Below are 19,333 nucleotides of genomic sequence, written 5' to 3' on the forward strand. Positions count from 1 at the left end.
GCCATATCTTGGGCACTGTAGCGCCGGCTCCTGGTGGCGACGGGCTTACAGTCAGGAGTGAGGTTAGCGAATAGCGAGGGGGGTGCGACTTTCAGTGTCGCAAGGCAGCACACCATGAGGGGGGGCAAGGGTCCGCCGAGCTTCAGTGTCAGGCTTCGGTGGCTGCACTGGAAATCCAGTCCGAGCAGCAGGGGGGCACAGAGGTGAGGGAGGATATAAAATTTGAAACCCGTGTATTTGGCAGCCTGGATCGAGAGATCCGCAATACAGTACCCCGTGATTTGTACCGAGTGGGACCCAGATGCGAGGGCTATGGTTTGGGATGCGGGATGGGTGCGTAGGGAGCAGCGCCTTACCGCTTCAGGGTGGATAAAGCTCTCCATGCTCCCGGAGTCGAAGAGGCATGCAGTGTCGTGCCCGTTGACCTGGACCTGCATCATGGAGTTCTGCAGGTGTTTTGGCCGAGTTTGATCAAGGGTGATCGCACCCAGTCGCGGGTAGTCGGAGTCGTCAGCCGAGTCGGACTCGTAAAATGGCCACTGCCGTCGGTTGCACGTGTCGGGTCGAGAAGATGGCCGCCGACCAGATGGCCGCTCCCATGATTTGCACGAGGCTGATGATGCGTCAGAAGAGGGCGTGTCGGGTCGGTGCGCAGCAGCATTGCGAGGTCTGCAGGCCTGAGAGCCTGATTTTCGGGCCGGCTGTTCTTTGTTTTTCTGGCCCCTGGGTCTGGCCAGGCAGACCCTCGCAAAGTGCCCTTTCTTCCCGCAGTCGCTGCAGATCACGGAGCGGGCTGGGCAGCGTGGGCGTGGGTGCTGGCCCTGCCCGCAGAAGTAGCATGGTGTGCCCCCATGGTGAGCGGGTCGCCGCGTGGCGCAGGCCTGTAATACGGTTGAGTCTGAGGAAGTCCGGGGGGGGCTGGCAGAGTCCACGGGGTACGTACCCAAGTTATGTCGGGCCACCTCCAGCGAGGAGGCGAGCGTTAGCGTCTCCTGGAGGTCTTTTGCCCCGTTTTCGAGCAGCCGCTGCCGGATGTAGGTCGAGCAGATGCCGGACACGAAAGCGTCCCTGATGTAAAGGTTCATATAGACTTCCCCTGTCACATCCTGATGGTCACAGTCCCTGGCAAGCGCGGTGAGTTTCTCAACAAACTCGTCGAGCAATTCCCCCGAGCGCTGCTGGCAGGTAGAGAGCGGATGCCGGGAGTGCACCTCATTGACGGGTTGGACAAACCGCTTGCGGAGCAACTCAATCGCTTCCTCATAAGTCGTCGCCTTTTCGAGCGTGGCGGAGATTCTGTGACTCACCCGGGCGTGGAGTAGACGCAGCTTGCGTAGCCCTAGGATGGGAATCTCTGCGGAGTCCAGGTAGGCCTCGAAGCACCGCAGCCAGTATTTAAAAATTTCCTTTGCCTCCGGCGTTCGTGCTTCCAGATTGAGCTTCTCTGGTTTTAGGCCTGCGTCCATCCTGAATCTAGTTTCGTCCAATAAATTGAGGTACCCTCAATAATGATGCTTAGAGATTAAACTGTAAAGAAGGCTTTATTAGATTAATAACTATACTACAGCTAGAGACGAGAGCTGACTGTTACACAGACCATGAGGCAGGCCTTTATGTATGGCTCCCAGATGGGCGGAGGCGGAGTCCCCAGGGTTCCAAGCCCGGTCTTAAAGGGGACATCACCTTACATGATGATAAGGCAGTAACCGTTCATCACATGTGGCCTCCTACAGCAGCTGACGAAATGGCTGCTAGCTGAAGGCCACGCATATTTATAACCCGGCTCCTGGGTGGAGCTAGCATGCAGGGGCCCAGGTGAACCTATAATGCAGGTTCTACCGTACAACCCTTAATATAGGAACACAGTGGTTTACCACACTGACGGCATGGGGCTGTCCCACAATGGGAAACCCCATTGACCAGCTGGAGAAACGGAGCATTCCACAGGCGTGCTGAACCATAAATCTGGCACAGCAGGACAGAGAATATAGCTCATAGGCTTCAGTTTGTGTCATTTGGCCTACATACCAAAGTCCGTGCCTGCAAAACAGAACTAGCATCTACTATTTAATTCAGCACCAAGGAAAGCTCTTGCCCATCATATGAGTCAGCACCGCAACTGTCATGGATGCCTTTGGCTAATGAGCATGTACTATGAGCATGAAGGAAAATAGATTGAAGAGATTTATACAGTGAGTGGCAGGAAAGGTTGCTGCAGAATTGTCGATGAAGTGGCAATCTTACTTAGAGGGAGGACAAAAATAGGGAAGGAACAAGGTGTGGTAGGGAGGTGCTCGAATGTTATGATTTCCTCTGGTAACAAAATCACGAATTTGTATAATTTTTGCTGCAAAGCACAAAGAGGAAGTCTATCACCATTGTTTAGAAATGGGGAGCAGTTTCAGATGGACCCCGGCAAGATCTTGCTGGGCATATTAAGGCATTTCTTGATACTGTCCAAAGGCTAAATGAAAAATAAGCTTACATTGACCAGCATCTGCTAATCGCCATAAAACAATTGCTAAAGTAAAAATCAATTGTGCTGACGGTCCAGAAATAGTTATTTTGCTTTCTGCTTCTGAATGTTTGCATGTTCCTCCTGTCGTGTACAATGTTGACAATGATGCAAAGAAGCAAGAGGCTATTTTTCTTCCATACAGTCTCTATCTAGGCAGCTTGAGGACTGTGCCAACCAGCTGTCCAGTAGTGCTGACATGAGACCCAGTCTATTTCGATGGACAGGCTTCATTAATGTAGGGCTGATGAGCCTCAGGCAGAAAATGAGCACCCCAGAATCAATATTCTCTCAAATCATTTTCGGAGTGCTTGGGCAATTTATTTACGGGTGCAGCCCCTCATTTTCTTTTTGCGTGGCCAGAAAAGCAGAAAGATGAAAGGACCGATGTGTGTGCTGCCTTCACATGATCTTTCAGGTTGCTGCGCAACAGCTTGGCTTGGAGGGAAATTTGGGCCGTACTACCTATCTGGTTGCTGGACCCCACCACAATTGAGAGGCCTCCCAATCCTCCTGGCCGCACAAAAATAAGTATGGGCTTATCTTTGAGCCCCTCTCCAATTGGATTGCCAGCTGATACTGGGTGAAGTGCATACTGCAAATGTGCTGTCTGGTTAAGCACTGAAATAGTGTTGAAGTTCCTAAATTAGCTGTGCATTTAGTTCAGGCTGTCCCTTGGCCTGCCTATCACAAGGACCCATGGCGAAATGCTGCTGCCTGCAAATCAGGCCGATAAGCTTTTCCTGTGATTTTCGGGCGATTGTTGCCCTGTTTCTGCTGTCTAAAAGGCTCCAGTGTCTCTCCACTAAGTTGCACTGTTGTAAAGGCTGGTTGTTTACATCTTTCTGTGCGGTGTTTTAGTAAATAAATATACCGTGTTTAATTTTTTTTAATGTATCTGTGTTTCACCCTCTCCATTTCCAGGGTCCTGCATCACCTGTCGGTATGTTTGCGCACTGTCAAGTTTGGAATGTAATTTTAATCCAACAGGTTACTTCAGAATTGAATGGTCATTCAGTTAATTAACTCATTGATTGTGTACTATAATCTATTAAAATCTCTAAAATCTCCGTGCAATGATGTCACATCAACTTTGTCCCAATTCGTTCAAATTCCATTTTTTATGTCAAGACAGATCAACGGTGTGTGCGTGCGTCCGTGTGTGTGTGTGGTGTTTTATTTCACCCACCATCAGTGGCTCACTTGACAAACTCAATAATTGTTTTTATGTTTCTTTTCCTGTCTGTTACTGTTCAAAAGGGCATGGCCACTCAATATGGAAGTATCGGGTAGACTTACCTCCTGAATGAGCCAAGCAAGAGTCCACACCAAACAGTGCTGCGGCAAAACTGTCATGGTGTCAACTGTGACAAGTTCACTTTGGGCGATATTTTATCCACATAGTTTGTAAATTTTAATCTCAATCCAATGGGGGTTGTGGGCGCAACTATACCACATGGACTGGAGCAGTTCAAGAAGGCAGCTCTCTACCGCCTTCTAAAGGCCAAAGAGTAATGAGCAATAAATGTTGGACTTAGGAGCAATGCTAACTTCCCAAGAATGAGTACGAATAAACAATATAAATAACAGCTTTATGGCACCAATGCAAACAGCAATTTAGATGGATGCCACAACAGTTGGTTCTTTATTATAGCCACCTCTGTCTAAGGTCGTGCTAGAGTACTCTGCCAAATGCTTCAACCTGATGCCAAAGACCTTTAATCGGTTGCATCAGTTCTGTTTGATCGGCACGGCCCTGTAATCATTCTACTGTCGATTTGTTTCACCTCAATATGCTTTATTCTCTTTGCTTTGCTCACATGTAGCCGGAGCCAAGGGTAAGTGTTAGGTGTATGTTGCCAACTGTCTCTTTCTTTCTCGAGTGGGCTGTGTTAGAGGCTCGTATTAACATCTTTCTTGCTTTACCACTGTCTGTTAAACACTGCATGCGGTAGAAACCTGCTCCTTCACATGTCTACGTGCTGTGGTCCTCTGCCTTGTCACATTTGTGCTTTTAGCTCGCTCATGCAGAAAGCTTGTTTGAAACCTAACCCCTTGGTACTGAACCTACATGCAGTCTATAAAAGACGACAGCAGTATTTTGGTTTCGGTTTGAAAGCTTTGTTTGATTTTCCATTTTTATTGTCTTGCAGTTTTTGGAGAAGTATTCAAAATCTCATTCTTGTACATCTAGCCAGATCAATGTTAAGCACATCCTGGAGAGAGAGAGCCTTCCACAAATTTTAATTAATAGACAGGCTCAAGTTTATTATTTTCATTTTATTTTTAATATGAAGGAAATATACAACTGTGTGCATGAGGAATTTGGGACAAATGATCAGGCACCTTAATATATTAATCCACTATAGCAGATTGAAACTTGACTGTCGGAGAAGGACCCATCGCTGGCATATGTCCTACTGTGCAAATTCTGAAATAGAAGTTGATTAAGACAATCCAAACTCAGGTTTGCTTAGTAAATTACAAAGAAGGGGCCCTGAAATAAAGATGGGGGGTAGAAAAATGGGTCTAGAAGGGTCTCTGAAACGGGGAGGGTTTTTTTTCCATTTTGTTTATGCTATACGTGACATGTTCTGGCAGTCTGATGGATTCTAATTGCTGCCGAGATGATTCCATAAGGGAATTTTCTCTTGAGCAGAAATGCCTAAAAAGGTATTCAGAGGTTCACTAGCATGAAGGAAGCCTGAGTTTATTTTTTTCTAGTATTCCAGGAAAAGGAGAACATGACTGATTTAGTTGAAAAAAATACACAATTTCCTTGGATAGGATTAATCTTCTGGCACATCTAGCTGGATATTGTGCCTGTTAATGGCCACCAATACTGAGGAAAGATGTTAAGGCGATTGAGAAGGTGAAGAGGACATTTACTAGAATGGCACCGGGAATGAGGGGGCCTTCAATTAAATGGAGACGCCAAAGAAGCTGAGATTGTTCTCAGTGCAAAGAAGGTTAAAGGGAGGTTAAGTAAAGGTGTTTGAAATTAGGAAGTAACTCAAGAGAAACCATTTCACTGCCAGGATGATTGATATCCAAAGGGCACTTGGATTTAGGATAATTGTCAAAAGTATTACGATCCTGGACCAGACGCCAACAGTTGCTTGGATACCGGACACCAATATTTTATTTAATTTGTAAAATGGTGAGGAAAGGCTGACGCGCTCCAGGAGTGATTCCATACACAAATAGGGATATGGCATTTGGAAGCAAACTTTATTATCAACAGAGGATTGAAATAACTTTAACCTCATACAAGAAAACACCTTAAAATTACCCACTAAACAATGCTTAACAATACAATGAAGCAGTAAATCCTAACTGCCATTTTTTATCTCCACTCAAGCAAACCCCATCTCTGGCCAGCCTTTGAGTAACTGCTCCCGTCCTGTTCACAGGCAAATCTTCAACTGAACTGTTTTGAGGGATACTGCTCATCTGACCACATCCCAACCTACACTGAATTCCAAAGCTGAAAACTCAACGCCCGATTGATTCAAACCCTGGCTCTTCCCATTAACTACATCATCTTACTAAAACTAAACACTATGGGCGCAATTTAACGGGGGGGGAGTCCTGTTCTGGGCCCAAATGCAGGGTGTTTCTCGGTATCGAGAATGACCCCGCTATCAAACAGGACCTTGTTCATTTTTTGGGCCTCTGCGAGGAACACCCAGCCGAGGCCGCGCTTACCTTACTTACTGCACTGACGAGCTGAATCTAGTGATTCCAGAGATCGTGCCGCCATTTTCAAATGCCGCCCTGATTTCCCCGATCTCCGGATGCCCCCACCACGGCCTCCGGACCTCCCCAATCTACATCTTAGTGGGTTCTCGAACTCATCCCCTCTTAAGGTCGGGGAAACCCCGGGCCCGATCTCTGGCATGGGCAACTTGGCACCCGGACACCTTGACACTGCCAGCCTGGCACCCGGAGACCTTGGCACTGCCAGATCGTTAGATCTCGCGAGGCGTTCCGAGTGCCGCAAATCTCGCAAGAGGCCTCGAGAGTTTTAATGGCCTCGTCGCATCACCGAGTCGGGCGCTAAGTGGCCGTTCGATCGTGCCCAAAGTCTCTAATCATCTACACCCCAGGGAATCTCATTTAAATAAACAAAATATCATTAGCCAAACTTTTACACTGCTCTAATTGCACCTCTGCCTCCAAAAAGCCTGCTGCCTTTCAAACCCTGATTTTTAAAAACATACTATCCCTTTTAACCCTTACTACGCTAACTACATATAATACAATATACCTGAAATTCCTACATTCATCACAGAAGACCCAAGGAAGATTGAAGGAAGTTGTTTCTGAATATGCTGTGAGATGCTATGTTCAGGAATGCACAGCTGGAAGGACCGATGCAATCAGATTCAGAGCAATTTTCAATAGTAAATTGAATAGATTCCTGGAAAGTAAAAATTTGCAGGGCTATAGGATGAGAATAATTGGATAGCTTAACCATTGGCCTCCTTTGTGTTGCAAGATTCTGTGATTGTGATCGGGTCAAATAGTGTTGACACTGCTGCCTGATATCACTTGATCGGCAGTGAAAAAACATGCATCAACCTCATGCAAATGTGGCAATTCTGGTCCACACCCCAAGTTACAAGTGAAAACCTGAAGCTCCAGATTCAGGCTTTTTGTTCATTCATTCAAGGGATGTGGGCTTCGCGAGCTAGGCTAGCATTCATTGCCCATCCTTAATTCCGCTGACTTCCATGGCCTCATGGCTGAGGATTAAAATACAACTTTTTTTTTACCCATTCAGTTTCAGCAAGTGTTCAGTAACTTTGAGCAGTTAAAGTGACATGTTTATATCACAAGTGAATAGATTAGCATTTGCGAAGATGACGATGGTGGGTATTAACTTGCTGTTTTAACTGTGCATTGTGTGTAGGAATTACCAAACTATGTGCTTAACCCTTTCACTGGCAGAAACCTATATTTAGAGGTACCTCCTGGACAGTTTTTGCATGTTGCTCTGCTTCACCTGCTATCTCTCCTCATTGTTCAATTCCTGAAATTTTACACCCATGTTATTCATACATTAATATAAGACTCAAAAAAACCCAGAGCAGGGCTCTGCTGAATCAGATGTAACCCAATAGGAATGTAATCTCTTGGACCTCAGTAATTAGGGAGTGGGACAAAAAAAAGAAATAATCTCAGGCATTTTGTAAATAACTGGGATATTTGATAAGTCACTGTAACATCCCAGCTTGCTTTCGTTCTGCAGGAAGATTACAGAGTTGAAATTGTTTGAGGAATTGCAACAGCAACGGCGCTAAGAAATCATGGGATACATTTTGAATAAGTGTCTCAGTGCACCAAAGGGTCTGGCGCCAGAATGTGGCGACTAGGGGCTTTTCACAGTAACTTCATTGCAGTGTCAATGTAAACGTACTTGTGACAAATATTATTATTATTATTCTGACAAGAGAGCAGACTGGCACTCGGGTGCAGAGGTCAATTTACCCAATTTGCAGGCCAATTGATTTTGCGAAGCTTTCTGAGGAATCAGTGGAACATTGGAAAAGCTGTAAAACCCACCTCAATTGTCTGATTCTTCACCCCTCAGAACTTAAATGCAAATCCATGTCGTGTTAACAGATTAAGAATAATTAACACTTAATGGCCGATGCCTTTGTTCCCAATTCATAAATAATACCATGGGGCGGCACGGTAGCACATTGGTTAGCACAGTTGCTTCACAGTTCCAGGGTCCCAGGTTCGATCCCAGCTTGGGTAACTGTCTGTGTGGAGTCTGCACATTCTCCCCGTGTCTGCGTGGGAATCCTCCGGGTTCTCCGGTTTACTCCCGCAGTCCAAAGAGGTGCAGTTTCGGTGGATTGGCCATGCTAAATTGCCCTCAATGTCCAAAAAGGTTAGGTGGGGTTACTGGGCTACTGGAATTGGGTGCAGGTGTAGCCTTGAATGGAGTGCTCTTTCCAGGGGCCGGTGCAGACTCGATGGGACGAGTGGCCTCCTTCTGCATTGTAAATTCTGTCATCTATGAACTGACGTTTTACGGAAGCCATTTTAGAGGTGGGAATTCCTCTGGTCGTTAACTGTAGTGACATAATTATGCTTGTAAAGAAATTGTAAATTTTGCTTTAGAATTGATCTCTTCCTCACTCAAAATCATAGACATGTGAAATCATCACAAACTTATTTACCGTTCATTCCATACATCCAGCAGAGGACATTTTGCTTCAGGGTCTTTTCACCCATCTGTTTGAATTAGGGCGCATCACTCTTCAACTGATTCCAATTGAGACAGCTTCTCCCTTCTATTATTGCCTCCTGAAAGTGACTCAGACAAGGTACAGGATGGGATTTCCAGAATTGCCGCGAGTATGACGGAAAATGTGATGGACCAACCAAAGGTCCATTGACTTTGGGTGGACCCGAAAGTCCCAGCCCAGAGCTTAGAAGGCACAGTCGCACATGCAAACACATAAGAAACCATCCTGTTAAATAGTAAGGCAAATTACTATCAATTCCTTCAGAAGTGACCTCATAGTAATTAGAGCACAATGTCATACAGTGAGCATCAAGAGGATCAAGGTTCTCTACTGAAGCAGTTAAATCAATTTGACCCCTATTGTACACTTCATTGCACCAGGCATGGTTGATTGGGATGTATGATCAATGTTGCTGGTGGGTCATACCTTTCTTGGACATTCCTGTTAGTTCATTGGAACCTACCGTCTGCAAACAAAAACCATAATGGTGCATCAAGTCAATGCAGAAAACATACATACACTATTATCACATATGATCCTCATGTTACTCCCCTCTCCGAGCAGCTATCCTTTCTGTCCCTTCCCATATACTATCTCATTCATCGCACCCCGGGGAGTCTATTCCATTCATTCATGACTCTGTGTCAAGTCACTAAATCTAAACTGCTCATCTTTCCTCGAAGAGATTGTGATCCCATCCAACAAACGATTTGAGTTCACCTTGTTTGATATCTTTAGGATCTTGACAATAAAGGAACTGTATTCTTCTCACTTCCTCCTTCATCCCACCAGCCCTGTTCTTAACTGCTAATGAATCAGCACCACAAAGCTAGGAAAGATCTGAGTATAGAATTTCCTCTGATTGATATTTGACGTAAAGGACTGCCTGGGCATTCTGCAGAGAGGAAAATCAGGCTGAGTGAATTGCTTGCTTGTCATAGAAATTTCTGCCCCTTTTACTTAATGGGTGAAAAATCAGGCAGTCTCCAATATGGATGTGCAGTTTAATTAGCTGATTATCGTCTGTGCCCAGATAATACTTTGGACATAAACCCTCGCTCTCTTTCTCTTTTTCCCATTACCTGGGATCACCACAATGCTAGTCAATCACCTCTCTCCTTCTCGAATAATTTCAACCATGATTGTTTTAGATTTGGCGGGCGGTTTTACAACCGGTTGCCCTTCTTGTTGCTAACCCACCCCGTTTATCTAGGCTGGGGACCAGCATCATGCTTGCTGCCTTATCTGCAACAAAGGTTGGGTTCCTACTTGACCATCAATCCTGGAGCGAGACAAGATCCCGGAGCATTCTGGCTGAAATGCAGGGGTGCTACCACCAGAGCCACACTCTAACATGCTTCGGATGCAAGCTTTTTTATAAGTAAAATCTGGCCTCTGATTACTTCATGGAGTGTAGTAAATTTCAGTTGATGGCTGTGCAAGCCCAGATGTTGTCAGTACTTTTCAGAAAATAGCAGACATTCTTGTCAATACATTTTGATGTGTGCTGGAGTGGGCGAGATTCCTTTTCCCCATCACAGGTTCAGAAAGTTTCAAATTAATACATGGCCCTCAACATATTTAGTAGGAAATTTATAATGTTAAGAAGACGACCAACCAGGAACAATTATTTTAAAGTTTTCACCCTGCCCTCTTCTCAGCTCGAATTGGCCTTCTTGGAAAGACACTTAGGCTGGAAGTTTACCATTGGAAGTGGGAAATTAGGAGTGGAGATTAATCCCGACGTCCATAATCCCACCTCCATCTGGCAATGCCGGCAGGTGGCATTTACACCTCTTTGAAGACAGAATGGCCTCAAGATAGGCTTGTTAAAAGGGCTGCCCTTCAGTTTCCTGTCACTCAACAAATTTCATGTTGATGCTGCCACATCATAGACACATAGACCCAATTCTTCAGATCAATACAAATTGGAAGATACTATTGGAATGACATTCAAGACATGAGAGAAGGAACACAGGAGAGGAAGTTCCCCCGCTGCCCAAATATTCTTCCATAGCAGCTAAACAGATGGCTGAGCTGATCTGCGAGGAATGAATTAATGTTTACATATCTGTGCAGGCTTCCAAACAGCCAATCAGATGGGGGCTTTTTTCAATGTATTATTTCATGAGGCATGGATCTTGCTGGCGAGGTAAGCATTCCTTGAGAAAGATCCAGGCAAATTAGATTTAAACACTGCAGGCAAAACATTTTTTAAAAATATTTTTATTAAAGATTTTTCATTTTAACAATATAGCCATATAAAAATGGATGTTACAAGTTACAATATAAAAGAAACGCAACCAATGGTATACTGTTAATTAACATCAAAAAACCTACCCTCCCAACTATAAACTAAATTGGACACCCCTAACAACTGATGGTGACTAACTCTTTAAAAAGGAAATGACTGGCTGTCATTTCAGGTAGAACCCCTCAACCGACCTTCTCCAAATGCAAACATTCCATGGGGTCACCCAACCAGACTGAGGTAATGGGTGGAATAGGAGATCTCTACCCGAGCAGAACTCGCTTCCAGGCTATTGATGAGGCAAAGGCGGGAACATCCGCCTCCCCCTCCCCCTTCGTGTGCAGCACCAGCAAGTCCGATACCCCGAATAGATTGGTGGGCAAAACTATCAACAATAAGCTGCTGTCAAGGGGGGATCATTCAAGTACATTGTCATGCGGCGGGAGCAGAGGAGCTCTCTTGATGTTAAAAGAGATAGAGAGTAAGTTGAAACAGAAAAACGGTCATATGACAGTTGTCAGATTGATAAAACAAGTTACAACAATGCCAAAAGTTCAGAGGGTAATTAACAATGGAAATGAGAAGGGACTGGCAGCTAACATGAAAGGGAATCCAAAATAGTTAAAGGGTCTTAAGAGGATGGATGGAGCTGATTAGGGACCAAAAAGGGGATCTATGCATGGAAGCAATGGGCATAGTTGAGATGCTAAATGCACACTCAACAAGGAAGAAGATGCTGCGAAAATCACAATGAAAGATGAGTTGGATGAGGTTTGGGTTGGGCTGAAAATTGATAAATAGGAGTTATCAGATAGTTTGGCTGTAAAAAAAATAAAAAATTAATAAGTCACCAGGACTATATAGGATGCATCTGTGAGTGCTGAGGGAGATGAGGGGGTGCTGACAATAAGATTTAGTGCCAGAGGACTGGAGAATTGCAAAAGTTACATCCTTGTTCAAAGAAGGGTGTTAGGATAAGCCCAGCAACTGTAGGCTAGGTCAGTTTAACTTTGATAGTGGGAAAGCTTTTCAAAACAACAATCTGGGGCAAAATCAACCTTCACTTGGAGAAAATCTGTATTAGTTAATGGCATCTGGCACATATTTGATGAAGTGTGACATAAGAGGCTTGCCAGCAAAGTTGAACACCGTGGAATAAAAGAGACATTGGCAGCATCGACATGAAATTGGTTGAGTGACAGGAAACTGAAAGTAGTAATGAACAGTTTTTTTTTGTATTGAAGGAAGGTATATAACAGGGCAACCCTCCCCGCCAGGGGTCTATTCCGCTGCCCTTCCTGAACGACCTAGACTTGGGTTAGTAGGGCCCAGTTTCAAATTTTGCATGTGACACAAAGCTTCTCAGTGTTGTGAAATGTGATGACGGGAATGATAGACCTCAAGAGGTCACAAGACAGTCTAGTGGAATGGGCAGTCAGGCGGAAATTTTAATTTAATGCAAGGAAGTGTAAAACGATTCATTTTGGTAGGAAGAGTGTGGAGAGGCAGTATAAAATATAAAGTTCTAAAGGGAGCACAACGACAGAGAGAACTGAATGTATATGTGACCAAATCACCATAGTTGAGAGATTCATTTAAAAAGGCTTCATAGATGGAGGCATAAGATACAAACCAAGTACACTGGTTTTGCCCCAGCTGCAGTATTGTACCCAATTCTGGGCAATCCAGATGAGGAAACATCTAAAAGTTTTGGTGAGGGTGTAGACTTAATTTATAAGAATGATTCGTGGGGTGTGGGACTTTAGTTACGTGGATCGATTGGAGAAGCTGGGGTAATGATTCTTGGGGAAGTGAAGGCTGAGGGGGTATTCAATAGAGGTGTTCAAAATCATGAGGGCTCTTGACAGAGTAGGGCGTAAATTGTTTCCACAGCAAAAGGGTTAAGGGTCAGAGGTAATCGATTTATGGTGATTGGCAAACAAACCACTGGTGACCTGAGGAAAAACTTATTTTTAAAAATATATATTTTATTAAAGTTTTCAAACACAATTTTTCCATCTTACAAATCAATCAAAAAAAAAGATAGCACAATAACTAATAGATAACATTATTTAAATAAAATAGTGAACTAACAAAGTAACAAAAAATAGTGCTCCCTCCCCCCTCCACCCCAACCAGAACAAAACAGGTTGCCCCTTCGCCCCCCCCCCCCCCCCCCCTCCCCTCTGGGCTGCTGCTGCTATCTATTTTCCCTTAATGTTCCGCGAGATAGTCAAGGAACGGTTGCCACCGCCTGGAGAACCCCTGAACCGATCCTCTCAACGCAAACTTCATCCGTTCCAGTTTTATGAACCCTGCCATATCGTTTGTCCAGGCCTCCACGCCGGGGGGTTTCGCTTCCTTCCACATGAGTAAGATCCTTCACCGGGCTACCAGGGAGGCAGAGGCCAGAATATCGGCCTCTTTCGCCTCCTGCACTCCCGGCTCATCCGCTACCCCAAATATAGCTCACCCCCAACCTGGCTTGACCCGGACCTTCACCGCCTTTGAAATCACTCTTGCCACTCCCCTCCAGTACTCATCCAGTGCCGGACACGCAGCAGCGAGCAGTTAGGATAAGCTATCTGAGGCAGACTCGATCATGTCTGTCAAAAAGCAATTGGATATTTATCTGAATGAAAAATCATTAGCAGGTCTCTGGGGAAAGAGCAGGGGAGCAGGACGAACTGAGTTGCTTTTGCAAAGAGCTAGCCTGGACACTAAAGGTTGTGCTGTCACCATTCGATGATTTCCACTCCCAACCTCCCATGAGCCTTCCTTGAAAGACCCATTTTACATAGATGCTTCGTATTCAGGTGCCCCAATCGCATTCAGAGGAGTATTTTGTGCATTCTACAGATCGTGTCGGTCCTCCTGCGCACTTTCAAGTCTGACCTTGTTTGTTAGTGGAAAACACCAAAACTGCTGATCCTAAGGTAGACGCAGAGTTTTTCCAACACGACCTGTGTTTTTGTCATCACACCTGAAATCCTATTAAACCCTGCTGTTAATGCCGTCAGGAGCTTTTGCATCCACCTTTGAATGACCTGTCACATAGATCTGACTCTTGCTTTGACGCCGCAAAGCTAAGTAGGATAGATTGTTTTGCCAGTCCTTTCAAACGTGTGACACTGTGTATCCTTCAGATTGTATTACATATGTTCTCCATCCTTCCTCATTGCTGAATGTTGGAAGTGACATGGATCAATATGATCTGGGGCTAAATTTCTTAAAGTGACCTATTATGTTAACATCACATCAAGAGATCAATAATGAGTTTTATCATGAAATTTGCTGTTACTGGCTTTATTTATAGGCTTTTGTCTCCCTTTCTGAAGAATATTTTTGTCAAACAGTTCAGTGCACTCGTATCAAGCAATTACATTGGAATCCAAACTGCACAAACACATTAAGGATTATACATTTTAAGTAATGAACATAAATTGACCTACTTTAGAATTAAAGGAGGAAGGAATTAAGTCAGCATTGAAAGGAAAAAAAATCAATTTGAAGCTGATCACAAATTGTCTTATGCTACGATAGACCCAGTAAGGGAAGGGTTTCTTGAAAATAGCTGTCCCCTTTTAACGGGCAGTGGAATGCTTTTCTGTCTTTGAATTGGTTGACTGCTAAAGCACATTTGAAGTGTGGGCAAAAAATTGATTCCAGTCGGAGCAATTACTATGATTTGCTTTTTTAACAAACCCACATGGCTGAAGACACCCAAAAAATGTTTCTTCAAAAGGCACAAAATCAATAGAAGTGTGTAAAGGCACAGACACAGTGAGCAGCTGCAGGTTCAAAGGACATTGTTGATGGGAAGTCTTGAATGTAAACCAAAGGCAATTTAAAGTAAAATATTATTTTGGAAACCACATTAACAAATAGGCAACAAATGTCCTGAATTTATTAATTCCTGGCCATCAGCTATAAATACATCTTTCAACATGGTTTAGAGAAGTGACAGAGTTGAAAAAAATGAAAAAGAAATATTTGCATTTGCGGAAGTAATTGAAATAAAAAAGAACTCCTTCTTTAAAAAAAGTCAGTTAGATTGCCACTTGCACCTCAATCCCATCTACTCAATCAGACTAAGGATAGTTAAAGGCTTTGATGGTAGGTGCCTGCAAGAGAGTCACATCCATTTTATTATTTAGTGCAAACTGAGAATTGGCATTAACTTCCTAAATGAGTTTCTAAGAAAAATTGGTGTGAAAGGGCCACAAATTTCTAGCCCTGCAGGGGGCTAGCAGGGACCCGGTGTAAATCTAGCAGCTTTTGCTGCAGATATGGGTCCCCGCCGCTCTGGGTCGGAGGCCGCCCATGCGTACGGTGGCGGCCACCAGCGGCCGCGCCATGCTCCATGATGGACTCGGACCGTGGAGCTGGACCCTAAAAATAAACCCCAGATCGGCCGCGCACCCAACCAACATTTCCCGGGCGCCTATAAGGCCCCTCCTGCCCTTCGATCAGCCCGCCACCGACCAGGGCGGCCGCGGGCTGAGTCCACAGCCACCACTCGAGTATCCCGACCTGCTGAACCACATTAGATCCACGCTGCCGGGACTTTGGCCAGTCGGGGGCGGAGAATGGCGCAGCGGGCCTCTGACAATAGCTCCAGGTAGGTCCCAGGCGGTGAGGAGAATGCCGCTTTTTGGGGCCCGAAGAATCGGGGAACCGGCGCCGGTCCCGGTTCCATGCAGGAAAATGGATTTTCCGCCCCCACGCCAGTGCGATTACGGATCAGGGTACGGAGAATCCAGCCCCACATCTATGCACATGGGGTCTGACATGGCTTGTTATTGTTGGTTTAGCTCAGTTGGATGGATAGGTGGTTCATGGTGAGCCCAACAGCACGCGTTCAATTCCCGTACCGGCTGAGGTTATTTTTGAAGGCCCTGTCTTCTCAACCTTACCCTTCACCTGAGGTGTGGTGATCCTCAGGTTACAACACCACCAGTCAGCTCTCCCCCTCAAAGGGGAAAGCAGCCCATGGTCATCTGGGACAATGGTGACTTTACCATATTACTTGACATCATTGCAATATTTCATAGTATAAGTGAGGATCAGTGATGCACTAAATAGGCATTTAATATCTATTGAGGTTATAGTACACAAGTAACAAGTCTCAATAATCCGGAGAGGAAGTGATTTCTCTAGATTCTAAATGACAAAAGTGTATTTTCCCATAGTCCAAACTATCCAAAGTAAACCGTCCAAATGGTGTTAGCCAAGATTTTGCTCTGAGCAATAGAAGAATGTGTTTTATCTGTCTCCACACATATGTTGCCAAGAAATTATTTGCTGGCTCGCCAGCATAAATTAGGGCTCTGATCAAGCCCACTCCCTTCTACAGCAGATCTGTGGCATCGGTGAGCAGGCAAAGGAGCGTAGAGTCTCTTTCATCAGCCAGATTCAAGAATTGTCACTGAGGCACGCAGACCACAAAGCAGGAAGTAAAAAAAAAGGTCCGGAATCTTCTGCCCCCATAAGAGGTGAGGAAGGAGATGGACAGGCCTGAAAATTTGATGGATGCCCTCTCTCCTCCAGCGAAGTAAGTTCTGTCCCACCTCCACTTGAGCCCTTAATTTGCCAATTGATGATCACTCAGAGGCCTCTGCCCACCACACCTGAAATATTCTCAGCTCTAGGCGGGCCTGCCAACATGCGGCCTGCATGACTACTAAACCTGTGCGGGCTGCATGTCTTCTGGAAGGGGAGGGCGGGGGCAGTCCTTCGAGCTGTATTAATCTGTGCATGATAAAGGGCCTGACATGGGGCAGGGGGTGGCCGCTGACAGCCGACCTCTGTATCCTTGCTACTGACCCCCATGGCTCTCCTCTCCCTGTGGCAGCCCAACCCGTGAGACTACCCCTGACAACACTTAGATTTTTTTTCCTGGATGGCTTCCTGATCCTGGGTCTCTCAGGTTGTTGTTCGGGCATCAGCCACAGCTCTGGTGCTGCCGTGTGCAAAAGCTGCTGGCCTCTGACCAGCCAGCAGTTTGTAGAATTTTGGAAAACTGTCTTCCAGGGTCCTCAGTCTGGAGGAAGGCCTGCTGCTGCCTGATGGGCAGAAGAATCAGCACTTTTTTTCTCACTGCTTTTTCAGGCAGTGTGTGAGACACCCACCAAGAACAGGAGGTTCCACCCAGGATATAGGAATTAAATTTAAATCATTATGCAGGAAACAAAATAAAGATTGGGATGCGCATAGTGGATTAAATGAGTAACATGAAAGAAATAGTCAGTAAACATAGAAAACAAATATTTTTAAATCTGCATGAATTTTCTAAGGGAATTGGTCATAGTGGTCTACAGCACAGGAAACGCCCTTCGGCCCATCGCATATGCGCCGGTCAATAACAACCACATAATTATTTTAATCCCATTTTCCAGCTCTTGGCCCATAGCCCTAGGAGACTCACACTTTAAAATTGACTTTGTTTCGGCCGAGTGAGGTTGTTTAATAATTGGCAAGTCCCATGCATTGAAAACTTGTTCATTTCTGATTACACAAGCCCTTTTTCTTTCCATCCATCTTTATAACGTTAGTATTGGTAATGACCTGACTTTCACGCCATTACAGGGATTTCTATGGGGGCTTCATCATTGTAGCCCACAGCGGCGCACCGTATGGAGGAACAGGGTACCAGTGACAGCAGCATCGTGGTTTGCACATCTAACTGTGCATGTGTGGACCTCGGCAGTTGATGTTAGTTTTAAGCTGTAGTAACGATATGCACTGATATCAACGCAGCAAGATCCAGGCCAACGGATTTTGGATTAAAGTTTAACAGTAGTTAAAGGGTCGTATACTTCACTGCTGTGCATGTGACATCATCTGCTGCTCACCTTTAAATATAAATATAAACAAAGTTATAAAGTGTACTGCTTTGAGCATTCCAGATAAAGATTCCATTTGAGTCTGAATTTAAAGCAAACATACCGAGTTCTGAATTTCATTTTGTCATTTCTTCTGCAGATGCAGACAGAGCTCAGAAGCATGGGATGGATGAGTTCATTGCTGCTGAACCCTGCAAGTTTGATCATGCTGCCCTGTTCGAAATGCTGCAAAGGAAAACATTAGAGCACAGGCTGAATGATTCATATTCCTGTCTGGTGAGTAACCAGCTGAGAGAAGGTGGCAGGGACAAAATGACTCTTCCCAACAGGCTTGTTCTTTATAAACCTCCCACCAAGAGTAGGATTAAGAATTTTCTACACTTTGTTTCAAACCTGAAAATGACACACTTGAAGACAACTGCTGTGTCGCTGAATTGGGACGAGAATAGAGCAATGTATAATGATGTGCGAGTTTGTCAAGGGGCTGCATAGGAACAAACACACAGTGCAGGTATAGGATTTGGAGATACTTCCACTGATGCTTTAAGACCAACACTTGATTAGAAGATGCCCTCTGTTTACATCCTCTATAACCCTTTTAGTCACCGGGTCTTCAAAAGGGAGACAAGAGTACCATTGTGGTAATTGCTGTAGGATGTAGCAAGGATTCATTTTCCGTTGAGAAATTTTCTGATCATGGCAGCTGCCAGAATGTCTGCTTTGGCACCACTCGCATCTTCCCCTCGATGCTGTACTTCCTGACCCTTACTGTTCATAAGGCTAGAAATGGGAGGATAGTGCAGCTAAACTCGTGACTAAACCAGTGGTGTAGGAGGGAGGGTTTCAGATTTCTGGACCATTGGGATCTCTTCCAGGGCAGGTGCGACCTGTACAAGAAGGATGGGTTGCATCTAAACTGGAGGGGCACCAATATCCTGGCTGGGAGGTTTGCTAGTGCCACTAGGGAGGATTTAAACTAATATGGCAGGGGGGTGGGAACCAGAGCGTTAGCTTAGAAGGTGTCATAACTGAGGAGGAAATAGAGAACAAAAGTAATAGAACATCACCCTCAGGCAGAGCAAAAAAGATGATAAGTGTGAGAAGGGAGGTGGTCAATGCAGGACTGCGGGTATTGTACCTTAATGCGTGCAGTATACAGAACAAGGTAAATGAGCTTGCTGTGCACATTGAAATTGGCCGGTACAATGTTGTGGGCACCACAGAGATATGGCTGCAAGGGGGTCAGGTCTGGGATCTAAATATACAAGGATATGTGTCCTATCGAAAGGACAGGCAGATGGGCAAAGGGGGTGGGGTTGCATTGTTTGTAAGGAATGAAGTTATATCGATAGCAAGGAGCGATATAGAATCAGAAGGCATAGAATCTCTGTGGGTAGAGTTGAGGGATCGCAAAGGTAAAAAGACCCTGATGGGAGTTATGTACAGGCCCCCTAGCAAT

General features: G+C 45.0%; 1 protein-coding gene across 15 annotated transcripts in view; it reads left to right on the forward strand.

The window, feature by feature from the left end:
• The window catches only part of cadps2 (Ca++-dependent secretion activator 2), a 1,044,194-nt gene that overhangs the window by 696,555 nt on the left and 328,306 nt on the right, over nt 1–19,333 (forward strand). For all 15 annotated transcript variants that reach the window (XM_072484477.1, XM_072484475.1, XM_072484478.1 and 12 more), the window contains exon 12: nt 18,014–18,150. In XM_072484477.1, the coding sequence (XP_072340578.1) occupies nt 18,014–18,150 (137 nt within the window). The remainder of the gene's footprint in view (nt 1–18,013; nt 18,151–19,333) is intronic.

This window comes from Scyliorhinus torazame, chromosome 19, assembly GCF_047496885.1.
Source record: "Scyliorhinus torazame isolate Kashiwa2021f chromosome 19, sScyTor2.1, whole genome shotgun sequence".
NCBI lineage: Eukaryota > Metazoa > Chordata > Chondrichthyes > Carcharhiniformes > Scyliorhinidae > Scyliorhinus > Scyliorhinus torazame.